We start from the raw sequence: 19,150 nt of genomic DNA on the forward strand, positions 1-19,150 counted from the left end.
TGCTAGCCATGGTCTCTAGTTCTTGGTGCTATAACCACAGACTGACCTATTTGATATTCTTAAATCTTTCCAAGTATTTTTGAATTAAAAGATGCCCCTTAACAGTATAAATATGTAGTGGTTAGTTAGCCTCATGCTTCTAGCATGCTGATAATTTAAATTTTTTCCTATGTAATCTGTTTTTATATTATAAAATAGAACCTTTTTTATGCTTTTTAATAAGACGGATAATTTCCGGGAACATCATAAATTCAAATATGTAAATCAACTGACAGGTCAGTTGAATACTTTTTATACATTACCGTTAATGCATAAGCAACTTGTTTCATTCGGGAAAAATCAAGTTGAGTTAGTTTGTAAGAAATTGGCCAAGTCACATGTTGAGTGTCAGAGTTCATGCATCTGCCCTGGAAGTCATCTCCAGAGAGCAGCTTATTTTCCTGCTGCAGGATTTCCTCCCAAATTGGTCTTGCCTCTGGCCCTTGTTTATTTACTTGTTCATTACGAATTTGTATCACATCATAGTTTCCTCACCCCACTCTGAGAGCCCTGTAGTTAATTTTTCTGACTGTAGTGGAATAAAGATGAGATGTTTAACTTCATGCCACACCAATAGGTGGCACTGCTAGCACAAAACTTCCTGGGAAACTGTAGTGAGAGCAAGGTTACTCCAAAGGTTTCTGAAAGTTAGGTAACTATGCAACATAGCTTCTGTATTAGAAAAAGTTGGTTTTTTCTTTTCCTTTGCTTTTTGAGTCACACCTGGTGATGCTCAGGGCCTACTCCTGCCTCTGCACTTAGGAATCACTCCTGGCGGTGCACAGGGGATTGAAACTAGGTTGACTGTGTGCAAGGCAAATGCCCTACCAGCTGTACTATCTCTGTACCTCTCTAATTAATGAAAAGATCTTAAGCTTAAAGTTTTTGTTTTTTCTTTAAATGATAGAAGAGAGAGACACCAACTAACACTAATTTCTTTATGTGTAATGGCTTCTTCAAGCTAGAGAATGGTTTCACCTTTGTCACCAAGCTCTCCTTTGATCATAGACTCATTAAATAGCCACAAGCTGGTCGACTTACCACTTCTTAGAAGAATATGGGCATCTGTTTTGTAAAATGTTGAATAAATGTGTTGGAGATGATAAGTTTGTTATTATCCTTTATATAGAGAACTCTCCAGTGACCCTCCTGCTGTTTTTCAGAACGTGACGAAAGAGCGACAGATGAAGCTGCTGCAGCAGCAGAGTGACATCACCGGGCTTTCCCGGCAGGTGAAACATGTCATGAACTTCACCAACTGGGCCATCGCCAGTGGCAGCAGCACAGCGCTCCTGTACAGCAAGCGGCTGGTGAGCCTCCAGCATGTGCTTGCTCATGCATCGTCTGCATTCACCAAGGGGATTTTGAATTTGGTGACTAATTGGCAGCACACCAAGTTATAAAAAATTTCTTCCATTCATAAAAATTTTCTTGCCTCCCCAACCTGGACTTTCAATAATTGGTCTGATTTCTGTCTTTTTGTAGAATATCATATAAATGTAATCATGGTGCTTATCACTGTGACAGAATGCAAGCAGGTCATTTAATTTAACTAAGTTTTCAATCACTTCTGTTTCCTCAGACACTGGGGCTACATGAGGTTTTATATCTTTACCTTGTATGTTTTCTCAAGTGATGCTGAATTTTAAGACTAATGAGACCTTACTTTTCCCTTTAAGATTACTTTTCAGCTGCGCCACATTCTGAAAGCACGGTGTGACCCTGTCCCTGCTGCTAATGGAGCCATACGTTTCCATTGTGACCCCACCTTCTGGGCAAAGAATGTAGTCAACTTAGGTGAGAAATGTTGAGTTTTATGAGTACAGCTTGAAATAGTTATAAGAAAAATTCTAAAGCAAACTTCAGAAGCTTAGGTTCTCTAAGTTTTACATAAACTTCTGTCTTCAGTAAAAACTCATCAAAGCTATATTTATTGTATTTTTAAGAATGTTGAATATCTTGTATAGTTTTATTTAATGTATATCATAAGCAAGTAAAACTTTATTCTCTCAGAGAATTTCCTAGCCATTTAGCAGTTTGTATATTGTACCACATTGTCCTCTAGAGGACCCCCTTCAAGATGCTGATGGATAGCCGAGATAAGTACCAGGCGGATTACTCCATGGCTTTGAGGACAACCGCACACGCTAGGGGAAAAGGCAGCTCAGATAGAGAAGGGAGCGCCAAATAAAGGGTGTTAGGAGCTTCCTCTCAGGATGGGAAATGTGTGATGAGAGTAGACTATAGTCTGAACCAGATTGCCACTCAGTATCTCTTTTGCAAACCACAGCACTCAAAAGGAGAGAGATAACAAAAGGGAATGCCCTGCCACAGTGGTAGGGTGGGATGGGGGATGGGGGCAAGGGGGGTGGGAGGGATACTGGGACTGGTGGTGGTGGAGAATGGGCACTGGTGGAGGGATGGGTATTCAATCATTGTATAACTGAAACCCAAGCACAAAAATTTGTAAGTCTACAACTGTACATCATGGTATTTCACTAATAAAAATTTAAAGGGGGGAAAAAAAGATGCTGATGGATCTGAAAGTCAGGTTCAGAGAAATATTTGAACTCCTACTCTTCAAATGGAAAGAAATGGACATTGCTTTTGTTACTTCACAGTGTGGACCTAAGGACCAGAGGTATAAGTTATGGAGAGGCAAATGGAACCATTTAAGACAAAACAAAAGCTTCCCTACAAACTGAAACTGTATACAGCTTGAGTAAACTTACTTTCAGAGTAGTCAGGTTCTCAGCATTGGAAATTCTAAAGCAGAACTGTCTTTGTATTTTGTTTTCTAAAACAAAACAAAACCGACTGAAAATTCAGATTTGCCTATAGCTTTAGAACACCATCTGGAAACTTTTTGTATGCCTGAAGTGTAGCTTTTATATTTTGTAGGCTTGTAAAACAAAAAAGCAAAGAATAAAGAAATTTCAGATCTTTTGTGGTCTGCACAGTAAATACTTAACCTTCTGTCCTGTTGTAGATATGATTTACCAATTCAGTTTTACCTCAGCCTTCCTGAAATTTGCCTCTTGTTTTAGAAAGCCGTTTTCTCTGAGCATTAAAGAAAACTGCTACTTCTAAGAATTGAGGCCCTTAAAACATTCAACATTTTCAGAAAAAGAAAGTGTTGTGGCAGTGCAGTACTCTGCCATATACATTTGGCAATTTCAAGGCACATTAGCAATCTTGAGTATCCTTGAATTTTGTTAGAGGAGAATCAGTTTGGACTGACTAAATGGACTGCCTCTAGTATCTCTTAGGCTCTGTTTTTCTTTAATTTTCTGTACAGTAAAGAATAGGTACAGGTAATATTAAAGTCAGTATAGCACAGCTGTAGGGCGTTTGCCTTGCACGCAGCCAGCCCGGCTGAGCGGGTTCGATTCCTCCGCCCCTCTCGGAGAGCCCGGCAAGCTGCCGAAAGTATCTCGCCCGCACGGCAAAGCCTGGCAAGCTCCCCGTGATGTATTCGATATGCCAAACACAGTAACAATTGTCACAATGGAGACATTACTGGGCCCGCTTGAGCAAATTGATGAACAACGGGAGGACAGCGACAGTGACAATCAAAGCTTAGCTATTTGTTATGGGACTGTATTAAGTTTCTGTTACTTGTCATATTGAAAACTTTAGTTCACATCCCGACTGTACTGTTGGAAGATATTACTGCTGGTAGTTTTGGGGAGGAAAATAGTGAATATTCCATAAACTAGTTGATTTTGTTATTTGTATGTAAATTATTTTTATGTCTTGAATCTTTCAGGTAATTTAGTAATAGAGAGTAAACCAGCTCCTGGCTATACTCCAAATGTTGTAGTTGGGCAAGTTCCGCCGGGGACAAACCATATTACTAAGACCCCTGGGCAGATTAACTTAGCCCAGCTTCGACTCCAGCACATGCAACAGCAAGTGTATGCACAGAAGCATCAGCAGCTGCAGCAAATGAGGATGCAGCAGCCCCCTGCATCTGTGCCCACCACTACCACCACCACCCAGCAGCACCCTCGGCAAGCAGCACCCCAGATGTTACAGCAGCAGGTGAGTGCTGGCCTCAGAAAACCTCAGCCTCTTTCTAGAGGTGAGTCTGAACAGTGGTCTTGGGTTGGAGCAAGAACACTGTGGGTGAGTACTGTGGGTCTTGCATACTGCTCGCCTGCCGTGACCACCAGCAATGCCTGGAACGACTCCAGAGTTCAGGCGTGACCCAGGCAGAGCTGATGGCTGTGGGCTGGCTCGTGTCCAGACTTGTTGGTAAAACCATGGCAGTAGACAGTGACTTTCAACCAGCTCCACCTGCTGACCACCAGCTCTGGTCAGATGGGCAGCGAAAGAATGCTATATAAATGTTTGCTCCCGGAATGGGAGAGGTCAGGGCAATAAGTACCATGCTAAACAAGATGAGCTCACTAGAACTTTGTCAGTATGTAACTTTCTACTCTATCAGTTCTTCAAATTGTTAATGTTATGCTTTTTGGGGGGGGGGGGGTGCAACACAGTGGTGCTTGATTTGAGTCACTGGTGCTGCCACGGGTGAGGCAAGTGCTTACCCAGTGTCCTGTCTCTCCAGTCTGCTTATGTATCAACTCTGTTTTGTTAGTCACATGGTTCTTTTGGACCAAAGCATCAGGTTTTTTCATCCTAAAATTTATCAAATTCTTCAGATTAGGGTTTCTGAAAGTTCACTTGATTACTTTTTATTTTATCTATTTTTGGGCTATATCAGTGCTCAGGGCTTACTCTTGGCTCTGCACTCAGGCATCACTCCTGTAGACTTGGAGGACCATATGGGGTACAGGGTATCGAGCTGTGGTCAGCCGTGGGCCAGGCAAGCACCTTACCTGCTGTACTACCTTTTTGGCTCATCACTTGACTACATTTGACCTGAGAAATTTTTATGCAATTTTAGTTTTATAAAGGTAAAGGCCCTCCCGTTGATCGTCGATTTGCTCGAGCGGGCCCAGTAACGTCTCCATTGGAGACTTTGTTGTTACTGTGTCTGGCATATCGAATACTCTCAGTAGCTTGCCGGGCTCTCCGAGAGGGGCGGAGGAATCGAACTCGGGTCGGCCATGTTGGCCGCTTGTAAGGCGAACGCCCTACCGCTGTGCTATTGGTGTTCAAATCAGATGTTTACTTAACAATAAATAATAAATTTATTTTAAAACTAATTCCCTGATACTCCATATAAGGTTGGGGCCCATAGTTTAAGATGTGGGGACTTATAAATCACTCCCATCCCTGCATCTCTCCTGCTCTCCTCTGCTCTAACCAAACCAAAATATCAACCCAGTGTTGGATAAGAACATATTGATAGGCTTCAAATAAATATGAATATACTTAGATGAAAAGAATCTTTGCCACTCTGTCCTGACAATTTTTTTATTTTTGCCATGGCATTATAATTGAAAGATAAATTTATTTTTAAAATACTGTTTCAGAACTGGGGGATGGGTCGGAGGGATAGTGCAGATGACCAGAGTTTGATCTCCATGGACTCTGGCCCCTGGCCCCTGGGCCCTATCAGCTGTGTTACTAATACCCCCCACCCCCCCAGCAATGCCTTATTGCTTTTGTTGCCATTATTGCTCCATAGCTAGACCTGAGCACTAGACCGTCAGGCCTGTGTGGGTGACCTAGAATCTTGGGGTCTCGCTGTGTCTCTGTCTTTCACCCCCTCACCTTCCTACTTAAGAACATTTCCCCTCCCTCCCTCTTTGTAAGATAATCAGTGCCTAAGTGCGTTTTCTCTTTTGTAGCCTCCAAGATTGATAAGTGTGCAGACAATGCAGAGAGGGAACATGAACTGCGGAGCCTTCCAGGCGCATCAGATGAGGTTGGCGCAGAACGCCGCCCGCATCCCGGGAATCCCCAGGCACAGCGGCCCACAGTACTCCTTGATGCAGCCGCACCTCCAAAGACAAGTATGCCTAGAGTTACATTTGTAAGAATCATGAAATTTTCAAACTCAAAAGACATCATCTTTTGTTACTGGTGCACACGTGCGTGCGTGTGTGTGTGTGTGTGTGTTTTGATTGGTGAGGGGTGGCTCTCAGGTTCACTGCTACTCAGACTTTATTAATGTCTTGTGCCTCAAGTACATATACACATACAATTTATATTCCATTTTTAAAGAACTTTGTTCTGATTAAACCCATATATATGCTGATAGAGAACTTCTGAATCTAATCCAATCAATTCCTTTTGCAAAAGTGGAAGACAAAGGTGCATATTACTGACCCAGTATCATGAATTAAAGGAAATATCAAGATTAGTTTCCTGGAATTGCTTCTGCTCTTTAGTGCTAGATTTTGAGTCTAATTAGGGGCACATAGGGTTATGTTATATACTTATGCCTATTCTTAAAAATAAGAGTAACTAATGACATGATTCATGTTTTCTCTTATTTTGTTTTTTTTTTTTTTTTTTTTTTTTGTTTTTTTTTTTTTTTTTGATTTTTGAACCTCACCCAGTGTGTTCAGGGGTTACTTCTGGCTCCGCATGCAGGAATTACTCCTAGTGGTACTCTGGGAACCACATGGAATGCTGGGGATCAAACCCGAGTCAGCAGTGTGCAAGGCAAATACCCTCCCTGCTGTACTACTGTACTATCACTCCAGCCCCTCATGTTTTCTCTGTTTAAAATAGATTCTGTTTGTTTACAATTGGCTTGCAAGAAATTTTTTGTGTTTTTGTTTCGGGGCCATACTTTACTGTGCTAAAGGCTTCCTCCTTGCTGTGCTTAGGATCATGTAGAATTCCGGGGATTGGCCCGTCAGTCGTGTACAGCAAGCGCCTTGTCTGCTGCACTGTCAACTTAGCCCCTCAGGCATGTTGCCTGATCTTTGAATATATTATTTTTATAGAGAACATATAAATATAGGGGTTGAGGCAATATTACAATGGCTAAGGCTCTTGCCTTTCATAATGCAGCTAATCCAGGTTTAATCCCAAGCACCACCAGGAGTAATTTCTTTGGCTTTTTTTTTTTTTTTTTGGCTTTTTGGGTCACACCTGGCAATGCACAGGGGTTACTCCTGGCTTTGACTCAGGAATCACTCCTGGCGGTGCTCAGGGGACCATATGGGATGCTGGGAATCGAACCCGGGTTGGCCACGTGCAAGGCAAACGCCTTACCCGCTGTGCTATCACTTCAGCCCCACCAGGAGTAATTCTTGAGTGCAGAGCCAGGATAACCCCTGAGGACCACCTCTAGGTTGGTTCACCCCAACCCCCAAAAATAGAACGAAAAAAGAAGATTTAAATATAACACGAGCCTATTTTTTAGGTAAGATTCTACTTCTAATGTACTGAAGTTCATTTTGTAATCGTTAGGTTGATTCTTTTTAATTGAATTACTGTGTATTACAGAGTTACAAAGTTTTTATTTTTTTACATATTTAAAATACTTTTCTTTTATTGTGAATTATGGAGCTACAAAGTTATTTATTATCTGGTTTCAGGTATACAACATTCCAACACAAAATCATTCACCAGTATCTAGTTCCCTTCATCAATGTCCCCAGTTTCCCTCCCTCCCTTGGCCTACCTCTATAGCAGGCACTGTTTTCCTTTTCTTTACATAGATATTTTTGATTGAGTTTCAGGCAAGCACTCTGCCTGATTTACTGTTTCTCCTGGACCCTTGATATATCAATTATGTGATGTTTGGTTTTGCTTTTTACTTTGTGATCATTGGAAAATTTGATTTATGAATGTGTAAATTAAGTATTAGAAGTAAAATAATTGTTTTCAGTTCTTTGAAAATTTTCTAGGTTATAAGCTGAACTTGAAATGAACCATATATCCTGATTTGTTCACTTTTATGATCATCAAATATCAAAATCTATTCAAAGACGCTACCTAGCTTTTAGAGCCATTTTTTCTTTAATTTTTCATCTTTATTTGCAGCTGCATCTCCTTTGCTTATTTTAAATGCTTATTTTCATTCGTATTAGAATCTGACCAGGAATGGGTCAGAAGTGTGTTGCTGTTTCTTCCAGGGGAACGGGCAGTTGATAAAGTACTCATAGAAAATCACCTGCAGAACACTGTACGCTGTTCAGGATGTGGGTTTTTGTTTATAAAAAAAGTGCACCTTCAGGCCAAAGCACTAAAACCACGTTGTCTTGCTTGCGGTTGATCTGGGTTCAATCCCTGGCACACCATGTGGTCCCCTGACCACCACCAGGAGTGATTCCTGAGTGCAGAGGGAATAAGCTCTGAGCTTTCGTGGGTAAGGCTCCAAAACAACTAAATAAATAAAAATTTAAAAAAATAAAAGAGGTACGTGTCTGGGAACGTGCAGAAACAGAATCAGAACTAACCAATTATCTAGGAATATTGACATTAGGCTTCTGCATATATTGCTGAATATTAGCAAATTCAATTTGTATGATTTTTATACGTTATAGTAATGTCCAAAGGTTCTCATCTTTGTTGTCTTAATGTTGAGACACAACAGTCATAGTGAGGATGAAGTGTTACATTTCTAAGTCACAGGCATTGTTTTGCCTAATGTGACACAGTATAGAGTCAGTAATTATTCAGTGTCATTGGTTCCATTTGTAAGTTCATTGCCCTTCCCCCCCCCTTTGAACTAAATCACACAGTTACATGACTTTTTTTAAGTTTTATTTATTTTAATTTTTTATGTTTTGGTTTTGGGTCATACCCAGTGTTGTTCAGACTTACTCCTGGCTTTGCAACCAGGAATCGCTTCTGGCTGTGTGTGGGGACCATTTGGGTGCTGGGGATGGAACCCACGGCAGCCACACCCTACCTGTTGTGGTTGCACCTAAGCCCTAGAACTGACATTTTTATTGCGGCATATTTGACATGATTATAATAGGATTAAGTGTGCAGTATAATGGTCCAGTGTTTGTATATAGCAGAATGGCCACCACGAGTGAGTCTAGTGAGTGTCCATCCATTCCTCCACCCAGTTCCAAAAACATCTTTGGGGTTTGTTATTGTTGTTGTTCTTGTTCTTGTTTTGATGAGGACTTGGCAACTTTTTGATGTGCAGTCAAATTTTATTAGTGTAGTCACCATGCTTTATATTGCATATCCCATGCCTTACCTCTTTTATAAATGTAAATTTGTGGGCTGGAGTGATAGTATAGCAAGTAAGGCATTTGCCTTGCATGTAGCCGACCTGATTTTGATCACTGACATCCCATGTGGTCCCCAAGCACCTCCAGGAATAATTCTAGATTGCAGAGCATTGTTGGGTGTGGCCCAAAAACCAGTGTATCATTTAAACTTTAATTTTAGAATGACAGAAAAAACAAAGAGGAATATATGCAGAGGGTGGCTTTTCTGGGCTAACGTTTGAAGCTTAGAGCATCTGTTTAAATATGTCTTGTACTGAAATAAGAGGTTAGCCACCACATTGGCAGACTAGAAATCACGGGCAAGATCATTTTTCCATGAATACTACCCCAAAACGACTAGGTTCCGTTTGGCTGCCTCTTTTCCTGTCTGCGTCTAAGAAGGCCTGCTGCTTCTCTGCCGCCAGATCTGGTAACGCCATCTTCTGTCCTTCCAGCACTCGAACCCAGGCCATGCCGGCCCCTTCCCTGTGGTGTCAGTGCACAACACCACCATCAACCCGACCAGCCCCACCACAGCCACGATGGCAAACGCCAACCGAGGGCCCACCAGCCCGTCTGTTACAGCAATAGAGCTCATCCCCTCCGTCACCAACCCGGAAAACCTCCCGTCTCTGCCAGATATTCCGCCCATCCAGGTTCGTGTTTGAATTGTTCCGAGTGCATAGCTGTTTCTCAGCAAGACTCGGGAACAGCACCTTTGTGGGATATTTAAGTGCACAGGGCACAGCTGTTTGGAAATTTTAAAAGTTTTGTGTACTGGTACCAGCTCTGGACAGGATACAGATCCTTGAATTTTCAAATGTTCCGTGTGTAATAACAGTTCTCATCAATATTTATAAATTATGGGGTGTCAATTCCTCCCTTTCTCAGACTTGCCAACAGGTGAAACTTGGGTTAGATTAGAAGTCCCTAGACTTAAATGTCCTGCTACCTCTTATCAGAAAAGCAAATTTCTTGGTGCCCTTTATGGAGATCAACCTTAAGAGACAGTGTGTATATATACCTCTCATTTCATTTGAACCCAAGGTGGCTTCTAATCCTGGGTGATAGTGTCCACTTGGGAAACCAGGCTTAGACACACACTCAAGGTGCGAGCTGAGATCCAGAGCAGAAGTCCAGGACTCAGGTGGAATCTCTGCCAGTCTGTCTAGAAAGGATCACCAAGCCGGTGTGGAAAGAAGGGGGATGAGAAAGGAAGAGATCAGAAGGGCTAGGGATCAAGCATTTGGGGAAGAAAGACAGGAACAGGAGAAGGAGGTGGAATGTGAAGGCATGCAATCCCTTTCACCTGGAATATTTTCCTGAAGAAAAGTATCTTTCAATGCATTATGGAACGCCATGAATTCATTTGAATTCAAAGCATTTTATTTTTAAATGTCTTAAGTCTTTGAAGGTTATTATGAGTCATCTAATGTTACTGTATGAGTTACAGTTACTATGAGAACCAAGTTTAGTGATGATATCTTGACTTTATATGACTGGGGCTTACTGTTTTAAATTTTTGTTAAAGTATAAATACATATTTTTTTTATTTTTATTTTTATTTTTTTGCTTTTTGGGTCACACCCGGCGATGCTCAGGGGTTACTCCTGGCCCATGCACTCAGGAATTGCTCCTGGCGGTGCTCGGGGGACCATATGGGATGCTGGAACTCGAACCTGTGTCGGCCATGTTGGCTGCGTGCAAGGCAAACGCCCTACCCGCTGTGCTATCGCTCCAGCCCCATAAATACATATTTTAATTACATAAATACTTACTTTCATTTAATTTAAAATATTTTTAAATTAAGAATATTAAGCCCCATAAAAAGGCTTTATAGAGTTGTAAAGGCTATTTCTGTAACTTAATACTGTTTGAAAATTCTGAACTCCTTGATAATATCTCATAATTTGACCATGTTCCTGATACTAGGAGAACTCTACTTTGGCTGCTGTGTACCCATGTTTTTACAGAGAGAACTAGACTAGATAAAATGAAAAAAATTAGGAATGTGTCCATAAACTATAAAATTTCTAGTCTAGAAGATTATTAATTTGCAGAACTCTTTTACAGGCAGTTTAATGCTTGAAAGCATGTCATATGCTTTTCAGTATCCCTCTGTAGAATAGCACAGCGGGTAGGGCGTTCGCCTTACAAGCGGCCAACATGGCCGACCCGAGTTCGATTCCTCCGCCCCTCTCGGAGAGCCCGGCAAGCTACCGAGAGTATTCGATATGCCAGACACAGTAACAACAAAGTCTCCAATGGAGACGTTACTGGGCCCGCTCGAGCAAATCGACGATCAACGGGAGGGCCTTTACCTTTACCTTACCTTTACTCTGTAGAATGGATTAGTGATTTTATCAGTTAACCAGTAAATAGAAAAATAAGAATGCAAATTATCAATCTAGTTCTCTCAAATATCCACTAAGATAGTTGGTTTGAATTACATGCCTGGAGAGTTACGTATCTAGAGTATTAGGGAGTCGTTTCTGTTTTAGAAAGCCCTAATTGTATGTTGGAAGCCTTGGGCTTGAGGACGAGAACAAGGGCCAGACACAGCGCTGCCTAGGACATTCGCCTTGAGCGCAGGCTCTGGTGTTGGATTTCCGGCCCCACATATGTCTCGCTCCACTGCAACTCCCCAGAAGCACTGGGGTGCCCTGAGCTATTGGGTCTGCCCCAGTTGAGGGGGTACCTGAAGTGAACCCCTGTCCCTACCCTTAACACTGGGGCAGTCCTTAAAAAAGTAGGGATAAGAGAATTCTGTCTTCCCTCCCTCCCTCCCTCCCTCCCTTCCTTCCTTCCTTCTTTCCTTCCTTCCTTCCTTCCTTCCTTCCTTCCTTCCGCAAAAGGGTGTTTCATTCCTCTTTGCTATATTGAAATATATTTTACATACCCTAAAGTTGGGCTGGAGCGATAGCACAGCGGGTAGGGCGTTCGCCTTACAAGCGGCCAACATGGCCGACCCGAGTTCGATTCCTCCGCCCCTCTCGGAGAGCCCGGCAAGCTACCGAGAGTATTCGATATGCCAGACACAGTAACAACAAAGTCTCCAATGGAGACGTTACTGGGCCCGCTCGAGCAAATCGAGGATCAACCCTAAAGTTGAATTACTTCAAAGCATACAGATTGTACAGGGCTGTGGCGTTTGCCTTGCATGCCACCAACTCTAATTTGATCCCTGGCTTTGCATATGGTCCTCTAAGCACAGCCAGAAGTGACCCCTGAGCATAACCAGCTGTTCCCCGCCACCTATTTAAAAAAAAAAAAACGCATACAGTGTGAATAAGTATATTCAGAGTTCTGCAGATGTCGCTGCAGTCTACTTTAGAACATGATTAGGGGCTAGTGAGATAGTACAATGGATAGGGTGATTGCTTTGCATGTGCCAGTGCAGGTTGGACTTTGGCAACCTGTATGGTCTCCTGAGCACAGAAACAGGAGTGGACCCTGAGGACTGTCAAGTGCTGCCCAGAAACAAAACCATGTTTATCACCCCAGAAAGAAACCTGTGCGTCTTATTTCCCATTTCCACTCACCCTCTCTCTCCTTGAATGTTTGCATGGTTTGCTTACCTAGTAGTCATTGGTGAAACTACTTCATGTTTTTATTCAATGTTTTTATACACCACAATTGCAACTAGGATAAAGTTACTGTTGCATTTGAGAGGATATAAAGAGCTTCAGATAAGGCATCTCAATGTTGTTGCAGTTTACTTTTTCATAGTATTTTTTGAGCTTTCACTATCACAACAAATTAAAACTGTTGACAGCACATCCCTTAATTTTTAAGATGCATATTTTAATGCATTAATGCTCCTTAAATACAGTGTGGGTGTTTTGGACAGTAGTGGGGGCATACCAGCGATTGCTCCTGCCTCTCTGCTCAGGAATTACTCCTAGTGGTTTCAGGGGACCATGTGGGGCCAGGGGTTGGACCCTGTTGGCTGTGTGCAAGGCAAGTGCCCTACTCACTGTAATATCAGCTCCAGCCCTAAAATACATTGCGGTGTTTTTTTTTTTCACATTGCGGTTTAATAAAGCAAAATCTATTATAGCACATAATGCCAAATGAAGTAAAAATTCATTTAAATATAATGCAATTGACAGCATTAAAATAAAAAATACTTTGAGTATGATATGAAAATGTTAAATTTCACATTTTGGCAGTGTGATAGGTTACAGAATTAGATTTCATTTTGGCTGCAGTAATTTTTCTTCCTCTTTTTTTGAGTGGGAAGCACACCCAGCGATGTCCAGGGCTACTCCTGGCTTTGCACTCAGGACTTGCTCGTGGTGGGCTCTCGGGACCATATTGATGCTAGGCCAGGGGTTGAACCAGGTCAGCTGCATGTAAGGCAAATGCCTTGCCTGCTGTACTATCTCTCTAGCCCCAATGGGCTGCATTTCCGTGCCAGATTATTATACCTTCTCTTTGGAATATTGAATTGTGTCTTTCAAATATTTCCAGCTATTTTGGGAAATATTTTTATCAAGAAATAGCAATACAGGAACCAGAGATACAGTACAGGAGGGAGTGTGCTTGCCTTGTACGCGGCCAGCTGTCTTTGATCCCCACTACTCCGTATGGCCTGAGCGCTGCCAGGTGTTGACAACTCCCCAGCCCCCCAGCAAAAAGCAAGCCACCACAAAGAAATGTCAGTACAGTAAGATTCCGGAAGTTTATTATTTTGGCATATAAAACAAATAGCAGGTACTGTCACATAACTTCCCTCAAGCTAGGTCTATCACCTAGCACATGGAGAGTGATTAGTCCATTTTTAATTTTTTGTGTGTGATTATAAAGGTTTGTCCAGAATCACTCTTTGCTAGTGTCTGTCCTGTTTTCCAAACACCACTGTTGAAGAGAAACTTGTTTCTTTACTGTATAGTCTTAGTTTCCAGTCCTTTGTTGTAAATTAAATATTGATAAAGATGTGAGTTTATTTTTGGTCTTTCCTGTTTATCTGTCTGTGTGTGTGTGTGTTTATCCCAGTACCATATTGGTCACTTTGTAGTTTAACTTGAAGTCAGGTAACTTGAAGTCTTTGTATATTTTAGTTCTTACTTAGGTTTGCCATTACCCACAAGACTTTTATGATTAAGCATTAGTACTTTATTTTCTTAAAAGGTGTCATTGGTATTTTGATGGCCTTGGAGAAAGTCAGCACAGGCACATAGATGACACTGATTCCCCATCAGGGTAGATGCTGTGTCTTTTGTCTGTTACCTTGCTATGTTTCTTTTTCACTTGTTTATTTATTTATTGTTTTTTTGGGTCACAGCCAGTGATGCTCGGGGGTTACTCCTGGCTCTACACTCAGGATTCCCTCCGAGCAATGATGGAGTATCACGTAGAATGCTGGGGATTGAACTCAGGTTGGCCAGGTGCAAGGCAAGCACCCCATATATTGTACTCTCACTCCGGTCCCATTTTTTTGTATTTTAATTTTTATGATTAACACTTTTTTTTTTTTTTTTTTTTTTTTTTTGCTTTTTTGGGTCACACCTGGCGATGCACAGGGGTTACTCCTGGCTCTGCACTCAGGAATTACCCCTGGCAGTGCTCAGGGAACCTCTGTGCTATTGCTCCAGCCCCAACACTTTTCTAATAACTTTGTACTGTAGTCTTTAAGTACTTTTATTTATTTTTGGTATATAATATTGTATCTGCAGCAGTGATAATTGAAGGGATTGTTGGGGTTGGGCCATGGTACCTGATTTTGCTCAGGGCTTCCTCTGGCCTCTGCTTATGGCTTCCTTCTGCCAATACTCTAGAGACCATATGTGGGGCCAGGGATCTCATTGGCATCTTTAGTGAACAAGGCAAGAACTATAATAACCCTGCCATCCTACCATCTGGTCCTACATAATAATTTAACATTTAAAAAAATTTAAATTCTCTTATTTAAAAATTACGCCTCCTGTAATAAGAAGTAGATGTGGTAATGTGGAAAGACTTATTCCTAATTTAAAGAATTTCAGCTTTTTGCTATTGGATATATTAGCTTTTTTGTTTGTTTTTGGGCCACACCCAGTGGTGCTCGGGGCTTACTTCTGGCTCTTCACTTAGGAATTCTGGGCGTACTCAGGGGACCATCTGGGGTACAGAGGGTTGAACCTGACTTGGCCACATGCAAGAGCAAGTGCCCTACCTGCTGTACTATCTCTCCAAACTCTGAATATATGAGCTTTCAGTTTATGTTATTTGGCCTTTATTTTACTGAGATGTTCATAGATAGGTTTTTTCATTTTTTTATGGGGGTTGGGGGGTGTACTCCCAAGCAGTGCTCAAGGAAGTAGTCCAAGGGCCACTCCTGCTAATTCTCAGCCAGCCTGGCTGGTAACTCCATGCAGGGCCCAAGGATGTGGTGTTGCTTTAACCCTGTCATGCCAGGGACCAGCGGGGACACAGCACAGTGCTCGGGAGGTGCTGGGTGCTGAGAATGAGCCCACAGTCTTCCTCTAGCGCCTGTGCTCTCCCAGCCCTTGAGGAGAGGGTTTTGGTTTGGTGAATGGGTGCTGAATCATATTAGGTGCTTGCAGCCTTTAGGAAGGTAAGCTGAGACATTGGCTCACCTGCACATGATGCTCAGGGTGGGAGCCAGCCTAGATGGTTGCCGTGCCACGTCCACTGCCCTGCGATGGCTGTGGGTTTCCTTTTTGGATCACGTCAGTCTTTATGTTTCCTTTCCTGGCAGATTCTTCTGTTGTTTTGGGGGGACCCTCTTGCTGTCGGTGTTCATGAGACTATGTGGTGCCGGTAACTGACCCTGGGCCTTGCAGGTGCCAAGCATGCTTTCCCGCACTATGAACTCCCTCCCACTCGTGTGGCAGCTTCTCAGTGGATGAGGCAACCTGAAGTTTCCTGCCTTGACTCTTCTTTCTGTGGGAGCTTTCTCTTTTGCTGGGTTTTGATAGTATTTAACCCAAAGTAAAATTTCTTTTTCAAAACAGCTGGAGAGAGAACTGTCACTGTCACTGTCCTCCCGTTGTTCATCGATTTGCTCGAGCGGGCCAGTAACGTCTCCATTGTGACAACTGTTACTGTGTTTGGCATATCAAATATGTCACGGGTAGCTTGCTGGGCTCTCCGAGAGGGGTGGAGGAATCGAATTCAGGTCGGCCATGATGGCTGCGTGCACGGCAAACGCCCTACCTGCTGTGCTATTGCTCCAGCCCCGGAGAGAGCTAAATGGGCTTATGCTTGCTTTGCATGCTGGAGACCTGGGTTCAGTCCCCCACTGCATAGTCCCCTGCACACCTCCAGAAGTGACCGCTATTGTAGTACAGAGCCAGGTGTGGCCACTTAAACCCACATTACTATTTGTAGTGCATTTCTTTCTCTTCCTCTTTTTCTCTCTCTTTCCTTTCCCCTCCTTCCCTCCTTCCCTCCCTCCTTTCCTCCCTCCTTCCCTCCCTTCCATTTGTATTTTGTCTGTCTCTGTCTCTCTCTTCCCCATTTTAAAAAATTCTTAAACCCTGCCACAACTACTTTATTAACTAAACTTAATGTAATATTTTACATCCTTTTTTGTCCTTTAGCTAATTTCCCAGTATCTCTGCCGGTAGATTCCATTTCAAGAAGCCATTTTCTTTGCACCTTGATAAGAGGCAACTCCTTATTCACCCAAGTTTGATAGATTGAGATTGCAGCAGTTCAGTTTCACTTTTCGGTACTTCTTCCATTGCCTGTTCTTCGTTTGTGTGTGTGGCATTTCTGGGGATCAAGCTCAGGTCTCGTGCATACACTCCATTGCTGGACTATAAGCCCAGCCCCTTCACTGAAGTTTTAAACCCTTCAAAATTACCAGTATAGGTTAGAGTGAACTTCTAACTTATATTATTGTTGATATTTTGACCTATTCTTATGAATCTCAAAAAAAAATACTTGAAATGCTCATTTCCAAAAGGTTTTCAGTTGACTGCTCAGATTCATCAGATGAAGCACCATTTTTGGTAGCTTTGCCTATGAAATGTGTTTTCTCATTTAATATTTTAATGCTAAAATGATTCTTAGATCTGTAAGCTACAGTAGGGACAATGTGACCAGGTATAAAAGTGACATTTACTTCCTTATACTTCTCTGCTTTGGGGTTACTATTTGTGTTGTCAGTGAGCAGTAATATTATGTAAAGTTTCCTTAGCAGTAGGTCCCAACAGTGGACCTGAACTAACACTGTTCATCAGTAAACTATGCTGTAGTAGATGTTGCTGTCATCAAGTTTTACTATCATATATATATATATAGACAGAGACAAAGTAGGGATTGAGCATCATTCTTATGGACCCTTGGATTTTTCAGAATTGCAAATGGTCTTGTACTTCAACTTGAAGCCCCCAGTGCAATAGCCATTGTCAAGAGAGCAAGCCTGTCCTGCGTGGTTTTGACGGCCAGTGCTGACTTTCCATTCCACTCTCAGCCTGTTCCATCTCCATTGATAATCTGTTTAACTGTCTTTGTCAATTGCCTTACTTAGATCTTGTCTGTAATCTGCTATGCTTCCAATATCAGCACCTGTTGCTTCATTTTACACTTTGTTATTGTGTCTTACCTTTATCCCTAGGAACCACACTCTATTAACTTCAAACATTTCTTGCACTTCTTTATTTCTCTGCCTTTACAGATTGTAGTCAGGGTCACATTCTGAATTAGACTTGACCACTGAAACTGTCTCCTCAAGCAGTGTCTGTTTCACTGTCTTGATCTTACGTCTTGTCGAGTAGCAACCCTTAAATTCCTTTAGGAACATTTTCCTCTGCCTTCCCAGCTTGACCGTTAGCTAGCTGATGGGCACAGGAGGCCTAAGTTATGCCATGACTGCATTTCCATCCACCATCAAAATGCCAGGATCCCTCCACTCCAGTCATCTCGGCCCTCCCTTGCTCCCAGCCCTCGACTCTCTCGGGAGCCTAAGTTTTGCAGTCAATACAGGGGTTTGGCTTTATCTGTACCTTCGCTTTATTTTGTATTCCTTTATATCACATGAGTGAAATTATTTGGAATGTTTCTTCCTCCTAATTTTTTTGAGCACCCTCCATGTTGTTGCAAATTATTTTTTTGGGGGGGCCACACTTGGTGACGCTAAGATTACTCCTGTCACTGCAACTAAGAAATTATGCTGTGGTGCTTGGCACTACATGTGATGCTAGGTCTCGAACCTGGGTCAGCTGTATGCAAGGCAAGCACCCCACTCGTTTTCTATCGCCATGGCCATGTGTATTCCTTTGTATTTAATTTTGTTCTGTTTTGTTCTGGGGGTCACACCTAGTGATGTTCAGCGTATCATAGAGTGCTGGGGACAGCTGTGTGGAAGGCAAATTAATTCTTGTTCAACCTTGTACACTCCTGTGGAGTTTATTTGTTGTTGCTAGGTTTTCTTTGGGGGCTTAGGGGGTGTAGGGAGGAGACCGTGTTGGTCCATACCCAGAAGTACAAGGGAATCAGCCCCAGGGTCATCCACATGCAAGACAAGTGCTCTCCTTGCTGTATTATCTTTCTATCACCTGCGTCCTTTTTATATCTTAAATACTAACTCCTTATCAGATGTATAGTATGTAAGGGGGTTTTTTTGTTTTGTTTTGTTTTGTTTTGTTTTGCGTTTTGGGCCACACCCGGCGATGCTCAGGGATTACTCCTCATTCTTCACTCAGGAATTACTTCTGGCAGTGCTCAGGGGACCATATATGGGATGCCGGGAATCGAACCCGCTTGCAAGGCAAACGCCCTACCTGCAGTGCTATCACTCCAGCCCCTGTGTCAGCATTTTCTGCCTTTCATTAGGTTCCCTTTTCATATTTTACTCTTAGTAGTTTTTACAAAGTTGTACATAGTTGGGTTCCAGACTCACTGAGTGGCAGCACCATCCCCCATCTGTGTCTTCCCTCTCCAGGCTTCCCAGGATTCTGCCCCTTCCCCCCATCCCAGCCAACCACCCTGAGAGGCCCCCTTTTTTAAAATTATTAGTAAAACAACATGAGGTACAGTTGTAGACTTACAAATTTTTGTGC

General features: G+C 42.4%; 1 protein-coding gene across 2 annotated transcripts in view; it reads left to right on the top strand.

Moving 5' to 3' along the window:
- The window catches only part of TRIM33 (tripartite motif containing 33), a 121,863-nt gene that overhangs the window by 75,224 nt on the left and 27,489 nt on the right, over positions 1-19,150 (top strand). For both annotated transcript variants that reach the window (XM_056139022.1, XM_056139023.1), the window contains exons 7-11: positions 1,203-1,349; positions 1,719-1,836; positions 3,809-4,083; positions 5,802-5,966; positions 9,593-9,793. In XM_056139022.1, the coding sequence (XP_055994997.1) occupies positions 1,203-1,349; positions 1,719-1,836; positions 3,809-4,083; positions 5,802-5,966; positions 9,593-9,793 (906 nt within the window). The remainder of the gene's footprint in view (positions 1-1,202; positions 1,350-1,718; positions 1,837-3,808; positions 4,084-5,801; positions 5,967-9,592; positions 9,794-19,150) is intronic.

Source organism: Sorex fumeus, unplaced genomic scaffold, assembly GCF_029834395.1.
Source record: "Sorex fumeus unplaced genomic scaffold, SorFum_2.1 ptg000131l, whole genome shotgun sequence".
NCBI lineage: Eukaryota > Metazoa > Chordata > Mammalia > Eulipotyphla > Soricidae > Sorex > Sorex fumeus.